This window comes from Cololabis saira, chromosome 15 (assembly GCF_033807715.1).
Source record: "Cololabis saira isolate AMF1-May2022 chromosome 15, fColSai1.1, whole genome shotgun sequence".
Classification (NCBI taxonomy): domain Eukaryota; kingdom Metazoa; phylum Chordata; class Actinopteri; order Beloniformes; family Belonidae; genus Cololabis; species Cololabis saira.
In genome coordinates, this window is record NC_084601.1 from 13,480,789 (window position 1) to 13,500,712 (window position 19,924).

General features: G+C 37.9%; 1 protein-coding gene across 1 annotated transcript; it reads left to right on the top strand.

Annotated features, from left to right (window-relative positions):
* Positions 1-6,393: 6,393 nt before the first annotated feature.
* On the top strand, positions 6,394-19,388 carry mrpl3 (mitochondrial ribosomal protein L3). Its single transcript, XM_061741885.1, has 10 exons — positions 6,394-6,606; positions 11,943-12,124; positions 12,220-12,311; positions 13,800-13,898; positions 15,917-16,016; positions 16,124-16,184; positions 16,424-16,535; positions 16,647-16,724; positions 16,838-16,915; positions 19,186-19,388. Exons 1-10 carry the CDS (start codon positions 6,533-6,535, stop codon positions 19,333-19,335), a joined length of 1,026 nt encoding a protein of 341 aa, XP_061597869.1. The 5' UTR covers positions 6,394-6,532; the 3' UTR covers positions 19,336-19,388.
* The last annotated feature ends 536 nt before the right edge of the window (positions 19,389-19,924 follow it).

The window sequence follows — 19,924 nt, forward strand, 5'->3', positions numbered from 1 at the left end:
TAGTAGCTATGATTAGTCTTTGGGGAAATGGCACATACATGATTTAAAGTAAGCACTTCGGATGGACCCAGAACCAGCTTCAATAAGTATAAAACGTAGTAACTGGATAATACAACAGGTACAAATATCCTGTGAAGGTGGAAATATATTATACAGTATATAGTTTTGTGGATAATGTGTCATGTACGGTGCTGATATCCGCATCATAACTATATTTTTCTCCCTTTGTTAGCTCCTAATTATACATTCCCTTTGTACTTTAAAACCAAACCTCCGGGGGGATTTGATTCCACACGTTTTTCTTTCTTTCTCCTGTATACTATACCTACATATTAGAAGAACAGAATCTCACTTGGCACATGCATCTCATTTTCATACAGAAATAACACTCTCCCCGTCATTGATAACATTCTTGCTCCCAGACACAAATTAAAATGAGAGAATAAATTATTTCATTAATCTGCATATAGTTAATTAGGGCAAGCTAAACTCGGACTGTCCTGAGAGTATACTCCATACGTGCCTCATTTTCTGACGGATCAGTATTCAGAACGCGGCCTCCTGATATCTGTTTCTTTCTCAGAAAATGCCCAATGCCCACATGTATTCTGAGACTTGAAGGTTACTTTTCACACCAGAAGTCATTTGCATGTTTCATTTTTTTTATTTATTGAATTTTCTGTTATTTGATAATGTTTGAAAGATGGAGACCAGGGATGCAGATAAGAAAACACAGGACTTACATCAGTTAGGAAATGAGAACTGTATACTGAATGAAAAGTAGACCATAAACCTAATCAAATTATAAAGGGGTCATTGGGGAAGGCTGCAATCAAGAGAAACCAGTCCTTTTGGTCGCTACATGTTTGGTTCAGTACGTCGGCGGGACAGAGTTGCCGCATGTTGGTCTCTGTGTTTATCTTCAAATTGGATATGCAATTATGCTTCTAAACATGTGGCTGATGCCTCCTGCACCAAAAGACACCAAGTCATCCTCCCCATTTCCCCCTCTGCTGGACTTCACTGATCACATGAAGGAGCTGGTCACTGCTGCCACCAGTACCATTCCTGCACCCAAAACCCTCCCGCCCCGTCATCCTCCCCCACCACCAACTCCTAACCCCCACAAGGTCTTCACTGGCCAGATGAGGGCAGAGTTGCAGGACTCTCCTGGAAGATCATCCATACAGAAAGCCCTGCATCACCTGAGTCATCTGAAACAGCTGGTGGAAGAGGCCGGTCCCCAGTGTCCCCCCCTCCTCAGGAGAGACAAATACACCATCTCTTAAAACTAGGGTTGCCACCTTTCAGAAATAGAAATAAGGGACGCCCCGAATTCAGCAGCGCAGATGCCAGAAAAAGGGACATCCCCAAAACTTCTAAACTGCATAGAAATGTATATATTTTATGCGAAAAAAAACGAAATGCTTTGATTTCAAGTTTAAAGTGCTTTAATAGCAATGAACTTGCATGACTGTACAGACAGCCAACCATACTAGCAACTGAAATAGCCTCCTATTGTGTAAAAGTATGGTAATATATGGTGTATATAGTGTAAAAGTTAATTTGTTTCAATACTTCAACTGAAAAGGTGAAACTAATATATTACATAGTCTCATTACATGCAAAGCAATATATGTTAAACCTTTATTTGTTATAATTTTGATGATTGAATTATTTATTGATTTCATAAAATATTCTAATTTTTTGAGATTTTTTATTTGGGGTTTTCATAAACTGTGAGCCATAATCACCAAAATTATAACAAATAAAGGTTTGAAATATCTCACTTTGAATATAGTGGGAAATAATACATTTGTTTCACCTTAACTTGAATTTACTACGAATAAAGTTTTGCAATATATTCAAATTTTCCGACCTTCACCTGTATATTATGACATTAATAAATAAGAGTATAATATGTGTCTGTATTGGTTCATTACGGAATGCAACTTTTAATTCCCAATTACGTAACAATTCCGTATTTCAAGGGACGGGTGGCAACCCTACTTAAAACAGACATCAGCAAGTTCTAACTGACATGTGCAGGGTAGTACTGTGTACTCGTGACCGGAGCCTGATATGGACGTAGCTTCCTCCATCCCTGTTTTAATACGTGTCAGAAAAAGATTAGTCAACCTTCAGAGAAGAATGTCTCACCAAAACATGCTGTAAATTTATCAAATCTTGTGTTCACTCCTCATCAGCCACAGCCAGCTCATAATAACTACAGGACAGATGGTATTATTACTGAATATGCCAGGTCTTTGGCAGGGAAAACTTTCTTAATTAATGATTTTTGTTTCAAAACACAAACTAAATTTGACGTTTTTAACAAAAACTTGGTTAAATCAGGATAATCATGCAGAAGCAAGGCCTCCCAACTACAGCTTCGTGAGTAAAGCTGGACAGAAAAAGAAAGGAGTAGCTGCTTTGTTTAGTGACTCCTTTCAATGGAAGCAAATGTCTTATGACATCTATGCTTCATTTGAATATGTGTCTTCAGTGGAAATCCTCGTCCCGTGTGTTGTTTCTGAACATCTCCAGACCATCTAAGTACCATGAACCTTCTTTGATGATTTTGCTGGACTGCTGTCTGTCATCTGTGTTGATGTTGATTGTGTAGGGGTTTTTAACATCCATGTTGACAACTAGGGGTGGGCAAAAATATCGATATGGCAATATATCGGGATACTTTTCCAGCTGATTCAATATCGATATTCAAAATTTGAATATCGATTTTTTATTTTAAATATTTTTTATCCCCGATTTTTTTCCCATTATATCACCCATCACCCCTCCTACCTAAGTGACAGTCCTGGGCATTGCCACTCTCTACCAACCCTGGGAGGGCCCTGCAATGAGCTCAGGTTTTATTTCACGTTTTATTTCATTTTATAATTTATTTTTTATATAACACAATTGCCTGTCCTTAAAAAATGAAAAATAATGGACAGAGGTTTATTTATTTATGGATTTATATCAATACTGACTGATCACTGTGCCTGTCCTTGGTTTTAGTACCCATCTTTCTTGTGTTTATTATCACTTGCCACATAATTAAAGCAACCTCATACTAAATTTAATGTTAATTTCATATGATGTAAATAATATGAAAAACATATACAAATATGTTGTAACTTTAGCTTGTATAGTTATAATAAAACATTGTTTTGACTCAGTTTGTCCCATGAATTGTCACTATAATTTGATGAACGTGCAACTCGGATTTTAAGATCCATCACTATCATCTGATGTACATATATACAACTTGGATTTTAAGATGTGTAATGCATTTTTAAATTTTTCAGTGATCTATGTAGAATATAATAATCGGGATATCGCATAATCGGGATATCGCAATGTGTATCGTATCGTGGCTCAAGTGTCGTGATGCGTATCGTATCGTGAGGTCCTTCCCAATACCCACCCCTATTGACAACCCTCAGGACATGTGGATAAAGGAATTGTGACGTGTTCTTGATCATTTTAGACTGACTCAACATGTGATGGAAAAACAGACAACAAAAGACATCGTCTGGAGTTAATAATGGCCAAAGGTTTGAACATCTCCAAGGTTATGGTCACATATTTTGCTCTGTCTGAACATTCTTGTGTTTTCTTTGAGAGTTTTATCAATGTGAACAGAAGCTTCCAGACAGAGATCATCAAGAAAAGGTTCATAGATGAAAATACCAGAGAAATTTGTATTCAGCTCTATGCTTCCTCAGCCCTCCTCCTCTTGACTTCAATTAATTAGCTTATGGATAAATTCAGTGGTAAAATTATGAGTATTATTGATACCATTGCCCCCACAAGGTGAAGGTGATCACTGCTGAAGAGAAACCTCCCTGGAGAAATGCTGCACGGGTCAGAGCTGGAACAAGAGTCCAAGAGCTGAACACAGCCAGAAAACTGAATTACGGGTTCATGACAACGTCTATAAAGAGAGACTGAACATACATAATACGGAGATGAGGAATTCAAGGCAGTCATATTTCTCTGATATCATTGCCAAAAACAACAATAATGCACCTTGTTCACTACTATTGACAGTTCAACAAATCCCCCTGAGTCAGTGGACCCTGAACTTCTATCCAACCGTGCCTGCAATGAGTTCACCTCTTTCTTTACTGACAAGATTCAGAAAATCAGACAGTCAGTCAGTGCTCCTATGCTAGGCGCAGGATATGTGCCACCTCTGTTTCCACTGAGAGAAACCAGGACACAATTCTGTCCAGTCACCCGTAAGAACATAGAGGACATCATACACTACCTGAACTCCACCACATGCTGCCTTGATATTGAGTGTTGCACATTGTACGTCCTCAGATCTTCTAGACATTGTAAATACATCTCGGCTTTCAGGTATCAAGTATCCTCAGTGCCAAAAATAGCTGTCATTGAACCACTTTTAAAAAGAATAGTCTAGACGGGTCACTTATGAACAGCTATAGGCCTGTATCAAACCTCCCCATTTTGAGTAAAATCAAAGAAAAAGCTGTTTTTCAACAGCTGTATAACCTCCTAACACTGAATGACTGTTTTGATGTATTCCAGTCAGGTTTCTGGCCACATCACAGCACTGAGACAGCTCTAGTAAAGGTCCTTAATGTCATCCTCTCCAATACATATATAGTGGCAACATTTCTGTCTTGGTCTTCTCAGTGCTGCATTTGACACGGTTGACAATAACGTTTTGATAGAACAGTTTATGAACTGGGTGGGACTTTCTGGCACAGCACTTGCCTGGTTGGAGTCATATCTAAAATATAGGGACTATTTTCTGTCTTTAGGTGACTACAAATCAAGCTTACAAAAATAACACGTGGAGTGCCTCAATTTTTCTGTTCTGGGGCCTCTGTTTTTAACATCTACATGTTCCATAACTCAAATTATGAAAAAGAACAAAGTGTGTCTCTATAAATATGCAGATGACCCTCAAATCTATATAACCATCTTGCCAGGACACTATAATCCAACTCAAACATTGATCAAATGCATTGATCAAATTAAAAATTGGATGTGCTAGAATTTTTTTCAGTTAAATGAAGATAAAACATAAATAATAGTGTTCGGAGCCAAGGAAGAAAGATTAAAAGTCAGCACTCAGCTTCAAACAGTAAAGCTAAAAACAAGAAAGCCAGAAATCTGGGAGTGGTTCTGGACACAGATCTGAATTTTAACAGGCACATTAAGACAGTAGTGAAGTCAGACTATTATCACCTAAAGAACACATTGAGGATTAAAGCGCTGATGCGTTAGCCGGACTTAGAAAAACTTTAAAAAACAGTTTGTCGAGAACGCTGCTGCCCAAGTCTTGACCAAGAGCGTGGACCACATAACTCCAGTTCTTAGATCTTTACACTGGCTTCCTGTCTGTCACAGAATAGGTTTTAAAACCCTGCTGTTTGTTTATAAGTTTCTGAATGGCCTCGGGTCAAAATACATCTCTGATCTCCTGGTCCATTATGAACCAATCAGAACCCTCTGGTTGTCAGGGTCACCCCTACTTTCTACACCCATAATTAGAAACAAACATGATGAAGCAGCTCTCAGCTTTTATGCTCCCCACCCGTGGAACAAACTCCCAGAGTGCATCAGGGCTGCAGGGCTGTTGCAGTTTAAGTCAATGTTGAAAACCTTTTTATTTATGCTGCATTCAATCCACCGTAATGCACTGTAACCTTTTTTGCATTTCATTTGTTTCATTAATTATTTTTAAGTGATGTCTGTCCGTCATTAAAGACTGTTTTTAAACTTTTTTCTACACTGGTAGGCTACTTAAATTTGAGTTTCAAAACGTATTCATATTTTAACTCTTGTAAACCCATATATTTTGTTTTGGCTAGAGTCCCTCAGGTTTGAGTCCCATAAATTATATTTTCCTTTATTTTATTGCTTTTTTATTTTTTTTAATTCTAAATCATTATAATATATTTTTGAAGTGCTGTGATTCACCTTGTTGTTGAATTGTGTTATAGAAAATGAACTTGCCTTGCCTTAAATTAACGAAAAATATATGTTGGAATAACTTTTCAGCAATGTCCTGCCTGGCAGATGTATATATAAACATGCAAAGCAGCTGTACTACCACTGCTCCATGTTTACCTTGTTTGCTTGAGATCTTCATATATGACTGTCATTTGCAGTTTAGCACTGTTAATGCACTACTGTTCAGTTTGTCTCTTTGTTTCCTGTTTTATTTGTTTACCCTGCTCAACTGGAGCCCTATAATGTTGTGATTGCGGAAAAAACACTCTAAATAAATCGGCCTTTTGATTAAATACATATCGTAGTAGGTATGAAGCGGTATGAAGTCAACCAACGTATCCTCTGCGGAACCTTCGGTTCTAGCCTTGCTCGTGCGGAACTATTTTGACTGGGTACCGGAAGTGTGAAAGGTGACATTTGTAGCAGGAAAAATAAGGCATGAGTTAGAAAATGTGCTGCGACACCAAAGTCTTATAGTTTATGTATTCTCGTTTTTTTATCGGTATTTTAAGATCCAGCAAAAAAGACAAATCCTGTCATGGCGGCGTGGGGATGTCGGGTTCTTTTCCAGAGGGGAACTTACATCATGTTTCCTCGAGCTGCAGCAGAAAGGTAATAATGCTAAGTGGCTAGTTACCATATATGTTAAAGTTATGTTTAGAAGTTGGCCTTTTTTAATCTCGAGAATTGTGTTTGCATAAAGTAGTTGTTATAACTGTCACTAATTCTTGTCATGTATCCTCTTTCTAGTAATTCTCTTACGGTTTTTTGGTGTTGTCTTGATTTGTTAAAAGGTTCGTCTGGAGAGGTTATAATGTTTAAAATGTGTGGAGACCGAATTTTATGTGGCGACTAATTGGAGACCGAAACGTAAAGTGTAAATGTAATCTCTAGTTTACCAGCGGTCTTCCACCTGACAGTGACAACAAACCACCTGGAAAAACTACAACAAAAACACCAATCTATAAACTCATGCAATATCAGGACCTTTTTTTTTCGTACAGAGCTGTTTTGTTGTTGTTGTTTTCCTTTTATGTTCAAGATCTGGATTTGATGATGTCAGAGTCTGACAGAGCTGTCAAAAGTATTCACATTCATTACTCAGGTAGAAGTATAGATACTAGAGTTTAAAAATACTCCTGTAGAAGTTGAAGTATCAACTCAAGTTTTTTACTCAAGTAAAAGTATAAAAGTACTGGTTTCAAAACTACTTAAAGTATAAAAGTAAAAGTAATGTAAGGGGGAAAAAAGCCATTAAGGACAAAAGCCATTGAAAATGAATGCATCTTAGTATAATGCAACTATATTAAAGAACCATATATGTGTACTATTGAGCATTAACATTTGTTTCAGAGAGCAGGAGATATGATGACTAGTTGCCTATAAGTATTGTAATGGTGCAAAAAGTCAAACTTCAGAGGCATGTTATCATTTATCCTAACCTTTATTGGAATGTACATCCAAGTTTAGTTGCAGGAATCTGAGGGAACGGATGGAAGAACAAAACTGGACAAGAACATCTGAAACAACCACAACCAAATTCACTCTATCCGGATGGAGCAATTTAACTGGATAGTTTTTTTTAAAGGCCGAAATGAAATAGAGTAAGGAGGCTGTTTTTAAAATGTAAGGAGTAAAAAGTACAGATAATTGCTTGAAAATGTAAGGAGTAAAAGTAAAAAGTCTGAAAAATAATTAATCCAGTGAAGTATAGATAACCAAAATTTCTAATGAAGTATTTGTACTTCGTTACTTGACACCTCTGGTGACAACATACCGCCCACCTGGAAAAACAACAACAAAAACACAAATCTATAAACTCATGCAATATCATGACATTTTTTTTCGTACAGAGCTGTTTTGTTGTTGTTGTTTTCTTTTTATGTTCAACATCTGGATTTGATGATGTCAGAGTCTGATGCCTAAAATCTTCTCAAAAGGTTTAGCACTGTTGCCTCACAGCAAAAAGGTTTCTGGTTCAACTACCGGCTGGCAGGAGTCTGTGTGGCGTTTGCATGTTCTCCTTGCGCTTGAGTGGGATTTCTCAGGGTACTCCAGTTTCTTCCCACAGTGCAAAAACATGTTTGTTGGGTTGAATGATGATTCTGTGTTGTTCTCTTAGATGTAAGTCGCTTTGTATAAAAGCATCTGCTAAATGACAGTAGTAGTAGATTCTAAATTGCTCATAGGTGTAAGGGGAATGTAGGTTTAATCCATGTGCCAATAGAAGGTGTATCAGTTTTCTTCCAATTAAGACCAATGATATTTTTGGCCTATAGTTTAGTAAAATTGATACATTTACACTCTTCAGGTTTAAGAATCAGGTCTGTTCCATACATACAGGACTGTCTCAGAAAATTAGAATATTGTGATAAAGTCCTTTATTTTCTGTAATGCAAAAATGTCATACATTCTGGATTCATTACAATCAAATCAACTGAAATATTGCAAGCCTTTTATTATTTTAATATAGCTGATCATGGTTTACAGTTTAAGAAAACTCAAATATCCTATCTCAAAAAATTAGAATATTCTGTGAATCTTAATCTTAAACTGTAAGCCATAATCAGCAATATTAGAATAATAAAAGGCTTGCAATATTTCAGTTGATTTGTAATGAATCCAGAATGTATGACTTTTTTTTTTTTTTTTTAATTGCATTACAGAAAATAAAGAACTTTATCACAATATTCTATTTTTCTGAGACAGTCCTGTATATAGAAAAGTATATGTTTGGGGTCAAGTGGAATGTTCATATTTCTCCAGAGTTTTAAAAAATGTGTCCCACTCCTGGACACAATGTTCCTTTAGTCTCACCCCACTGAAAACATGTGTCCCAGATATTTATTTATTTTAATAGGAGTTGCATATGACTGAATTAATCAGCTGTATTGGAGTAATTTGAAGCTAGTGTTTGCCCTCAGTTGTGAGATATTTCACCGGTTGATTTCAAGTCATCTACTGAAATGTCCTCTTTTAAGTCTGACCTCCAAATGTTAAGTTTGCTTCTCCTTTTGTCCCTTTAGTGCATAACCTAAAGCAATATTGAGTTTACTGAAGTAGTATTGCGGTTCCGCTCACCAAAAGCATTGAAAGGATTTTTGGGCTGCTTAACCCCGATTTACTGTGTCTGCCTGAAACACCACGTTGAGTCTGAAATTTAAGATAACCATGCAAATTAAAAAAATTTTCGTGGTAAGATTGATGAATGCACCCTGCTTCAAAAGTCACTGGATAATCATTTTATGTAATTGTGATTTTAGTGTTGACCAAAATATTACCGTAATAATGATTGATTTTCACTATTGATAATCAGAAGATGGAGCGGTCGCCAGGTGCGTACTACCCTGAATAACAGGATTTGCACAGTGGCTTTCCCTAAATCATGTAGCACAGATCGAAATATGACCAGTCCAGTCTCCCTCTCCCACTCCTGCTGTTGTGTTCATTGGCTGCAAAGAATTCTGTCTCATTCTCTTCAATTTGTTAATGACCAGTTTCATTTCTTGCAAAGCCATGGTCTGTGATTTTAGTAGTCAGTTGCATATTACCGTTTCTGTAATATGCTGATTTGTTGCATCGTCTGCTCTGAAGACGAGGAGCTCATTGACCCCCTCGTCTCATTATCAATAAATCCCACCCAGGTCACACAGTGGGGCATCATTCTGTTTTCATTAGACCTGACCTGCGATTAAGTGTATCCTTAGAAGCAGGTTATTGATGGGGCTGACTCAGCACGCAACTTTGTGTTAGTTAGTGTAAAAAGGACAAGCGACACGTTAGATTGAGGTAATAAACATTGCGTTTTCCCATGGGATGTTCTGATGCATTTGCTACTTAAATCAAAGTGGTAAGGACATTTTTTTAATTGGTTGATGTTGAATAAAACATCAGTCAATTAAAAACAACTTTAATCTTTCAAAATGCTACCTTCTAGGGACTTGAAATGTTGCTGATGCCACAATTAATTTCATAATTCAGTTCAATAAAAATTCATTTCAGTGTCTTCTTCATCAAACTACTGTTTAACCATGCAAAGTTACTTTTCTGTTTGAATTTTTAAATCTAAACTGTCATCAGGCTTGATTTAATTCATATTTTGTAATTTCACAAATAAGAAAAATGAGTATAGTAAAAAAAAAAAAAAAAATATATATATATATATATATATATATATATATATATATATATATATATATATACACACACACACACATACATACATACATATTTAAATTTTGTACCACAGTCATATAAAGCAACTAAAATATAATTAATTAGGGGCTTTGAACTGTTGGACTGTTGAGTGACATGACTGCAGATTGTTTGTGAATGCTTTTAGAAGATAAGCCTGACATTTTGTTGACATTTTAATGTGAAACAAGTTCAAACATAAACCACAGTTTGTTGAAGGAAAGCTGAACTTTTTGTTCTCAAATTCTTTGTAACTACACTTCCCCTTGCAGAATGAGATGACATGTGGCCCAATGATGAGGAGGATTTTAATTCAACTACATCAGTGCAGTTTTCGTGGTACAATTTTATTTAAATTTTTTTGTAATTGTCTTCAGGCAGCAGTCACTTCAATACAATTTTATTTATGTAGCGTCTATTACAATACAAATGGTCTCTAAGCACTTTCCAGAGAGCCAGAACATGACCCCCGAGCAATTATTACATGAACAATGGCAGTTAAAAACTCCCCTTAAGGAGGGGATGAAGTTGCAGAATGTTCCAGCATAATTGTTCAGGTGACAAATGCATGCAGCAGTATATTAATAAAGGAATGAGCATTTTGTATTGTAGAAAAATACAAAATAAACATGCAAATAGGCTGACTAATATACCTGGGTGACTGTTCATATACTTGAAAAATGAGACGTGTAACATTGGTACATTTTCCAGAGTCAGTTTTTTTTTTTCTCTCTTACCAACTTTGAACACTTGATCCTCTGACTCCTTTCCTGCAATAGTGCATATATCAAACCAAGATAACTGCACAGTTGCTAGTAAGTAACACCTCAAATTGACAAGATTTTACTTCAAAACTGTCAATCAGTGACGTTCCTACTTTACTGCACACCAGTTTGGATGTTTCTTGTTGATACTAGTCTGGTTGTTGCTCTGCCTGCGTGACACGCCCCCTATTTTTGATTGGTTTTATGCTGGATCAGTAGTATCCACGGGCAGTTCCTTTCCATTAGTTGATATTATTATCCATTGAAAATCTAAGTTAAATTTGGTAGAAGAATCAGAAAAAAAATTCTGTCCACAGTGTAAGGCAGAGTGACGGGCCTGGCCCGCCCCACATGTTTCAGATTTTTTTTTCTTCCTTTCTCCCAAGGTAATTTCTTTCATGATCATTTCTATAATGTTTTATTGAGTTAAAATTACAATCCATGCCTTTCAATTGAAAATACGAGCATGTCCACATGTAGTTACATTTTAAAGCATGAATTATTTGTTGCAGTTGCACCTGGCAACCATGAATTCACCCTAAACTGTTTTTTTGTTGTTGTTCTGTTGTATCTACCGCAGAGCAGTTTTCAGTTTATCGATGCAGCTGTTCTGGAACAACGGAGCAAGAAGATGCAGACATTTTCTTCATGATTTACTCTCCTGGGTTACTTTCTATTCTTCGTACGACTGTTATAGGAGGATATTAATAATGAAAAAGAAAAACAAACAGACAAGCCTTAATGAGAGTGTATACAGCAACATGAAGACAAGCCAGCTAGTGCTGCTGACTTAGTTGTAGCTGTCATGCAGCTTTGATGACACTCTCACTGCACACATGTGCAGGATGAAAATCATTATGAAACCATGGATGGTCATGTGGACAGTCGCAGCGATGAAACGGTTATGCATACAGTTGCAGTTTATGCTCACTGATCTGATATTGATTAGGAAACACTTCACCTAATTCTGTTTTTTCCCCTCTCTTTCAGTCTTGTTCAGCGGTTGGGTTGTGTCAGGACTGTAACCAACGCAACATGGTTTGATGAACACCTCACAGAGGACAACGCGAAGTACATGAGAAACAGCATGGCAGAGGAATTCAGAAGACAGACGGCCGAAAAGCTCAATCCACTCAAAGACGAGCCTTGGCCGCGACAAGAGTGGACGGAGGGTGAGTGCTGCGATGACAGACAGCCGTGTCCATCGGGGGTCCACTTTTCCTTATGGCCTGCACAAACCATACCTAATTATCTGTCCTCTTTTCAGGAAGTCGAAGGGTTGGGTTAGTTGCTGTCAAATTGGGGATGGCACCTATCTGGACAAAAACCGGAGAAAGACACGTAGTAACCATGTTACAGGTAAGACACGGATGCACACATCGGTTTGTACATCGTGGCCAAATACTCTTCAGATATTCTCCAGGAATACTAACGAGCGATTACGTCTGATAACGAGAGCGAAATGACTTAACACATCAAAACAAATGGGCACCCTGGTTTGATCTGCAGTGTATGATGCAAGAATAGTAATTATTAAAGAGGTTAAAATCTCATATACAGGCTTTGATCTGGCATGTGAAATATCTGTGAAAAGCTATCCTGCCCTTACAACAGGGTGTGAACGGGAGATGTTTGACGGCAGCTTTATTCAGTTCACGTTTTAATTTCATTGAATAATCTGTCAGTTAAGTAAATTGAAAGAGAACCATAGCGCTGCTCGCTCTACTCCTTTATTGATCATGAATCACTGCGGTGGGAAGCATAAGAAAATACTATTTCACTTTCAGTCAAATGTTACAGTCATGAGGGCTGGATATTGAGAACGGGTTTAACGGAGGATAATGAATGCTGGAAATGTAACAAAGAAGTTGGCCCATTTCTTCATGCTCTATTTGACCGTTCTGCAGGACTGCATTTTTGGAAGGTGGGATTGAAAATCTATGAAGGATGCCTCAAACAGTTCCTGCCAGAATCCATTGCCTTCTGCCCGAGTACTACTAGACCTTATTAGAGCGGCGTTTGGACTGACAGGAACATCCTTTTTCTTTTTGAGGCAATCAGATTTGTCCTGTGTTAGTGGCGGAGCACACATTAGTTCGTTCACAGGATGGTTTAAACTTATGAAAGAGACCCTCGAGTGTTCAATTACGTGCGTATAGCCGGAAAGGTCAATGTTGAAGGCGATTTATCGGTCTGACTATGCAGCGGCCAAGTGTGTTTATATCATTTATAAATGTTTGTGCACTTGTACTGTATTTGCACATGTTACCGTTACTGAAGTGTTTTCTGACAGCTCCTTTTTAATTTGGATGTTTTTTTTCAGTTTCATAATTGATAACTTAGTATTCTTTGTGTAAAGTTGATTTGTTAAAATGTCCACAATTTGCAATCTTCAGAGTCAATGCCACAAAGAAATTAATGTCTTTCAATAGTCATTCACATTCGCCACATTTAGAAATGTCATTTCCAGCTGTAATGATAATGGTCTGTACAATTCAAAGGTATCCCCAGCATTTTATGTTATTTAAACTCAGATCTTTGTGTGTCTCTGCTGATTTTATTTATTTTTTCTTTCCCCTTTTGCAACGCTGTCTGTGTTGTTATTCTGTCATTTTATTACCAGCGTGTTATGATCGCTTTTGAACCCCGTGGATGGATGTTGATATTGTGATTCAAGGAATTCCACCTAAAAGCTTATCTGCTGGTGTTTTTATAGTTCAGGGGAACTCGGGTGTGTGCTAACAACTACGCTTAGACTCGCTTCTAATTACATGCTGTTCTTCTGCTATCCTTCTGATTATTAATGCAGTGGGTTTTTTTTGTTTTGTTTTGTTTCCCTTGCTGCAGGTACAAGATTGCCATGTAATAAAACATCTGTCTAAAGAAGAATATGATGGACACACTGCTGCTCTCATTGTAGGGGGGAGAAATGCATCACCATTCCATGTAAGTAATAATAAATCAGTATTAAAAATTCAGGATTTCTATCTCAGTTGTGGTATCCAAAATCCTTTTAGTTTCTACTTGTACTGAAACTTTTTTTTGGTTCAGCCTTTGTGAAAAAGTTGTCACTAAACTTTAAACTTGAATGATGTACTCATACAGCAAGTAAGTCTTGTTTTTCAATTGTTTACTAAGCTTATTATTGTACTCTGTTTCAGTTTTGCATATATTTATTTATATTATATTTTATATTTATATGTGTATTCTTTTAACTGAATATCGAATTATCAGACCAATTGTTAACCTACGAACCATGAAGAACCTTTACAATGCCATCTTAGTATTACTTTCCCTAAGTCCACGCCAAAGAGAGTCATTGAGAGGAAACACTGCTCCTGATTTTCCTTGTTTTTGGCCCAGGAATTTTCCTTTTTTCTTATCTTCACCATGTCTCACATTTGTATCATGCCCACCCAACAGCTTGTTTGGCATGTCAGCAAATAATCAGCTTCTCCTTCACAGTCTGCCACTTCTTGTCCTCACAAGATCCACTTATCCAGATAGTAAATATCTCAGCCATCAACAAAGCGCCTGGAATATTCTGCTTTTCATTGCTAAACGACAAGTCTTGCATTTTCCAGCTCCAAGGAGCTGAGGACCTAAACCCAAAGACCATACTGCGAGGTTAATGTGCCTACCGTGTTTGTTCACAGATGAGATGGAAATGCTGACAGTTTCTATAATGTGCCCTTGTCATGACTTTATAAGGATGGCAGTGCATGTTCTGGCCAGTGGAGCTGCCCATTTCTTTCTTTCTTTTTTTGGAGGCGACTGCTTCCATTTATGTTTCTTACATGAAACGTAGTTATGTGGAACCATAGCAACCAGTTAAGTTCCTCACGATAACAAGATCAATTCAAGACTAAACGACGACTGAGAGTTGGTCAGAGTGTATTTACGTCACCTTTTGGGCCACGGTGCAACTTAAAGTCGGCTACCTGCTGCTTTCCTGATTGTACTGAGCTCATATTCAGAATTATGGATAAGATCCATAACCAGCTAATTAAAGCAAATTACATGTCTTGTAAGGTTAAAGAGACAAAATAAAACAACATGCTTCAGACGAGGACTGACAAAGGATTCAGCAGTAGTTTGTTTAGTTGGACATTAAAGAATGTAAAGTTCTTCCATCAGGTCTACCATAATGACATGTTCCTCTTAAACCCATAAGACTTAATGGTTCTTAGTTGCTTTTTTAAATTTCAGGTTCACTGTTTCTTCACTAATCATTAGCAGCTGCCTTTTATCTAAGATTTATGAATGAATTGAATTCGGTAGATTACAAAGGTTTAATGCACCAATTTAAATGACAAGCATGCTTCATTTTATAGAAGGATTTTCATACTTGCTGTAAACGCAAACTGTCCGTTACTGTTTTACTTCTCAGAACTTTTGAATACAAACAATTGAAAACTGGTGACGTGTCACTGTATACTATAAAAATACAATGAACCTCCCTTCTCCACAAAAGGTAAAGGAGACGTCTTAACGTGACCTTTTCCAACAAGAATGTCAGTAAATATGTATGAATAGGGCATCTATATTTCTAACACAAAAAAACTGGAGCAAGAATGAATAAATCAAAGTGATTTATTCATTGAGTCTGGATAGATGCTTGACTGATCGCTGTCAGGGTTTCACTCGTCGAGTCGTTTTGAACTCTTCTCACAGCCACATCATCCTCCAGTCAGAGGAAGAGTTTGTTGGAGAGAGGAGCTTTGGCAGGCTGAAAATCAGTCAACAGAAGGGAAGAGGGAGTGTTTGGAGCGACTAGTGATGCTGAGATGAGAGCGAGTGAAGTGAAAGCAAATGTCACAGAGACTCGATGCCAAGTGTGATTTCTTTTTTTTCTTTTTTTTTGGCTCTCATATAGTCAGACCCTTTAGTTTATTTGAAAATGCACATCTCCACCTTTTGCTTACTGCTTTTACCTCTTTCCCCTTAATTGTGTCCATTGACAGAAGTCTGAACCAACGATGGAAATGTTCTGGGCTGCAGGAGTTCCTCCAAAACAGAAAATCACAACCTTTAAAGTGTCTGACAATGCCATCATTAAGCCAGGTACAAAAAAAAGATAATTTGCTGCCAAGAATTCAGTTATTTCATTTTAAGCTTTTGCACTTGTAAGGTTTGTGATGAAATACATTTCTTGTTTATTGTCCATGAAGGTACTCCTCTGTATGCAGCACATTTCCGTCCAGGCCAGTACGTGGATGTTACAGCCAAGTCGTAAGTTCTCTTTTTGCCAATATTTTCTTTCTTTTTTTTCCCCACTTTACATTTTTGGCTTTCTTTCCTACTTCTTGCCCTTCTCTCAGTGCCAGCATAAGGTTTTATAAGTAGACCTGCATGTTTGTTAACAAGAAAATCCAAAACCTTTTCTTTATTTAACTCTCTGCTGAAGCAACAAATGATTTATAAACGCTTTCTTAAAATGAAGGTGTGCGTGTATGTGCATTTTTGTGCAGCATCGGTAAGGGTTTTCAAGGCGTAATGAAGCGATGGGGATTCAAAGGTCAGCCAGCCAGCCATGGTCAAACTAAAACTCACCGCAGACCAGGAGCTTCAGGACCAGGAGGGGTACGACATTTACACAAACACACACACACATACACACACGTGCCAGAGGTGAGCAGGTGGCTTCCCATTATCCATTTAAACAATTGTGTGATGTTCATCATCTGCATTTAGGATCCAGCCAAGGTTTTCAAAGGGAAGAAGATGCCTGGCAAAATGGGCAACACCTACGTCACGGCTCACGGGCTGAAGGTACACACAGATACAAACACACACACTCACACATCATCTGTTTTTAAACTTGGTCATCCTTGACTCCAACTTTACATCCTTTAATATGCTGCGTCTGTGTTTTTGTTTCCCAGATTTGGAGGGTCAATACCAAGTACAATGTGCTGTATGTTCACGGGTCTGTCCCCGGTCACAGGAACTGCATCATGAAGGTAAGAAAAAAATTAAAAATTAATAATCACACACTCTCAGATTTGGTGTGAAGTTGACAGTCAGCTCTAGTCTATTTAATGCTCTGACCTTGCACCTGTGAAACACTGTCACACCTGCAAGATGGTACGATTCATCTTCATTGACACTGTGCTGGATCAGCAGTGTGTGTGTTTGTGTGTGTGAGTGTGTGTTTATTTGTCGGGGGGTGGGGGGTATGGAACTTAATGATGTTAGTAATATCCACAGCATCCATCATCCATCTCCATGCTCGGCATGTTTTTCCTGCCCCACGAGTGTGTATGTGTTGTATACACGCAGGTTATTATTTGCTTTGGAGACGAGCAATAATGAATACAAATGCTGTTTGAATCTAAACCTTTCTAAGCATCTCTCTCTGTCGCTCTTTCTCATATATATATATATATATATATATATATATATATATATATATATATATATATATATATATATATATATATATATATAATATATATAACACACACACCTTTATCTGTATATTATTTATATTAGATGCCCCAAAGGCTACATATAAAAGTTAATAAGGTTTGTTCATTGTTCTTTGTTTTTGTGAGCCACACCAACATCTATATGGTAATGAGGATCCATTGTGGTTTATTTATCACAATTAAAAGAATAGCTAACTAAAAACAGGTTTTAGATCATTTACCTTTCGATCTTTTTTTTTTTTAAATAAGCATAAATCATTCGGCACAATCGTTCTCATGGTGGAATCCAGGTCTCCTCTGAGTGCGAAGTAACCAGGGGAAACCACATGCAATTCACACGATTCATGCAGGAAACCAATGTCTACCTGTCACGTCCGTCTGTCAAATCAGTGACTTCAAACTGAACACCCCATAGATGAATATCTCTTTACTACTTCATTTCTCACACAGATTACCATCTAATTGACATTTGCATATTTATTGCATGATTACAAAGTAGTGCAACGGAAAACAGCCCTCTTGACGGCTGCAGACTCCTCTCTGCGTTACCAGTGTTGTAAACACCATAAATGATACAGACCCACTCTGGATATGTCCTCGTTGAGCATAACTCACTTCTCCTGCCCTTTAATTCACTAAGGTGTCATCTAAGGGACGTCATGTGGCTGTGTATCATCAGTCCACCTAAAGAAAGCAGCTTTACCCAACCCACATTTGTTGTTTGTCTCCATAAACAGCGGCTTAACTGTTTCACATTGACTTGACAATGAAAGGCATCCTGAGAATCCCATTCAGAGATGCACTTGTATTTTTCTGGGATGATTCAGATGTATTTTTTTTCTTCGTCTAATCTTTCTTTCTAGCTTACGTGGAAGCAAAACTTTCTCCCCAGTGAGCTCTTACCAAGGTTAAATCTTAAAAGAACCGTCCAGAGTAAAAACAACTCTATATTATTGGCTGGTACGCCATTTAAACCTTCATCATAAACCAAAACAATGTGGATTGAGTGTTGAGTGTGACAAAATATGTTTGCAGCAAGACGGCAATTGATTTTTGCACTTGGGATTATCAGTCTACATCATAGCAAAATTGCCATTTTAACCTTCTGACGAGACTGAAAAATGATTTCCCACTGAGGTGATGTTGCGTTTATGGTCCCTACAGACAAATGGAAGTCATTTTGGAGCATTCTCGGCAGACATTATGATGATGTAACCAAATAATTTAGACAGCAAATATACGGAGGTGAGGCTCTCCCAAGCTGTTTGAATCATAAGCTGTTTATGGCTTTACATGTCTTTTTTTTTTAATGGAATTTCGGCCATACGCAGTTAGAATCAGCCGATTTTCAGTTGACCAGTTAGTATTTTTACAATTTCTACAGCCTGAAGATTTGCAAATGACCCGAAAAAGGAATAAAATGATAAAAAGTTGAGTCAGGAAACTTAGTACCTAAAGCTAGTATAGTGCTATCATGTTACATACGTGTTTGATCGTAGTTTGAAAGAAAAGAGGAATTGGCAGGTCAGATGTCTGGCAGGAAAATTGTCACTGACACTCCTTAACTAGAATGCATTTCCTCCACTCCGTGTCTCAGACCAGGCTTGCAACTTATGCAGCTCAGCGCTGCATCAGCTTTGAAACAGAGTGGTGGTTGAGTAGTTGGTCCTCTTCTCCTGTTTTTCTTGTTTTTGCATACGAAAAGTGATTTTTATTAAAGCTGTTCATCAAATAAAAAATAACATTCTGTCCCCGAGTTGTTTCAGCATCCATGCTCCAATAATTGTGTGTGTGTGATGCAGGTAAGGGACAGTATCCTGCCAACCAGAAGCTCCAGTCTGCTCAAGCCCCCTTTTCCCACCTACTTTACTGAAGAAGAGGGCAACTTGGATGAAGATCTGTACGACGACGACTTGTTCATTCACACAGAGCCATCTTTAACACTGTCCTGACTGTTGATTCACTCAACTGCATCTGGATGCTTTAATAAAGAGTAACGCCTAAGATTGGCTTGAAATTGTTTGTTTGTGTGTGTGTGTGTGTGTGTGAGAGAGAGCTGGAGATACAGCACCACGCCTGCCTATTTGATCAAAACGGTTATTGCTGTCCCTTTCCCCTTGAAACCATGGTAACCGTAGCAGTGATGATGTCACTAGAGGATCCCCAAGCAGAGAGAATAGGGAGGGGAAAAAAGACAATGAAACAAAACAGACATGAAGGAGAAATGTGCAATATCTATTCCGGATAAAGGGAGGGGGGGTGAATAATACAATAAGTAAAGGAGTGGGACGAATGCAGACAGCGGAAGGAAGTGATAGGAGGAGGAGGAGGAGGAGGGTAATAAATTGGGTATAAGGCATGGAGGCAAATACAAAGAAGTATAGAGATGGTGAAGGTGTGAAGGGCAGTTTAAGAGGGCAAAGGGGGTGAAGCAGGGATGAAGGCTGACTAAGGTTGACATTTGTGTATAAAGGGACAAATGAGGACATTAATGTTGCAGGAGGAACCGCTGTGCTGCTGTGCGCTCAAGTCGGTGTGTGT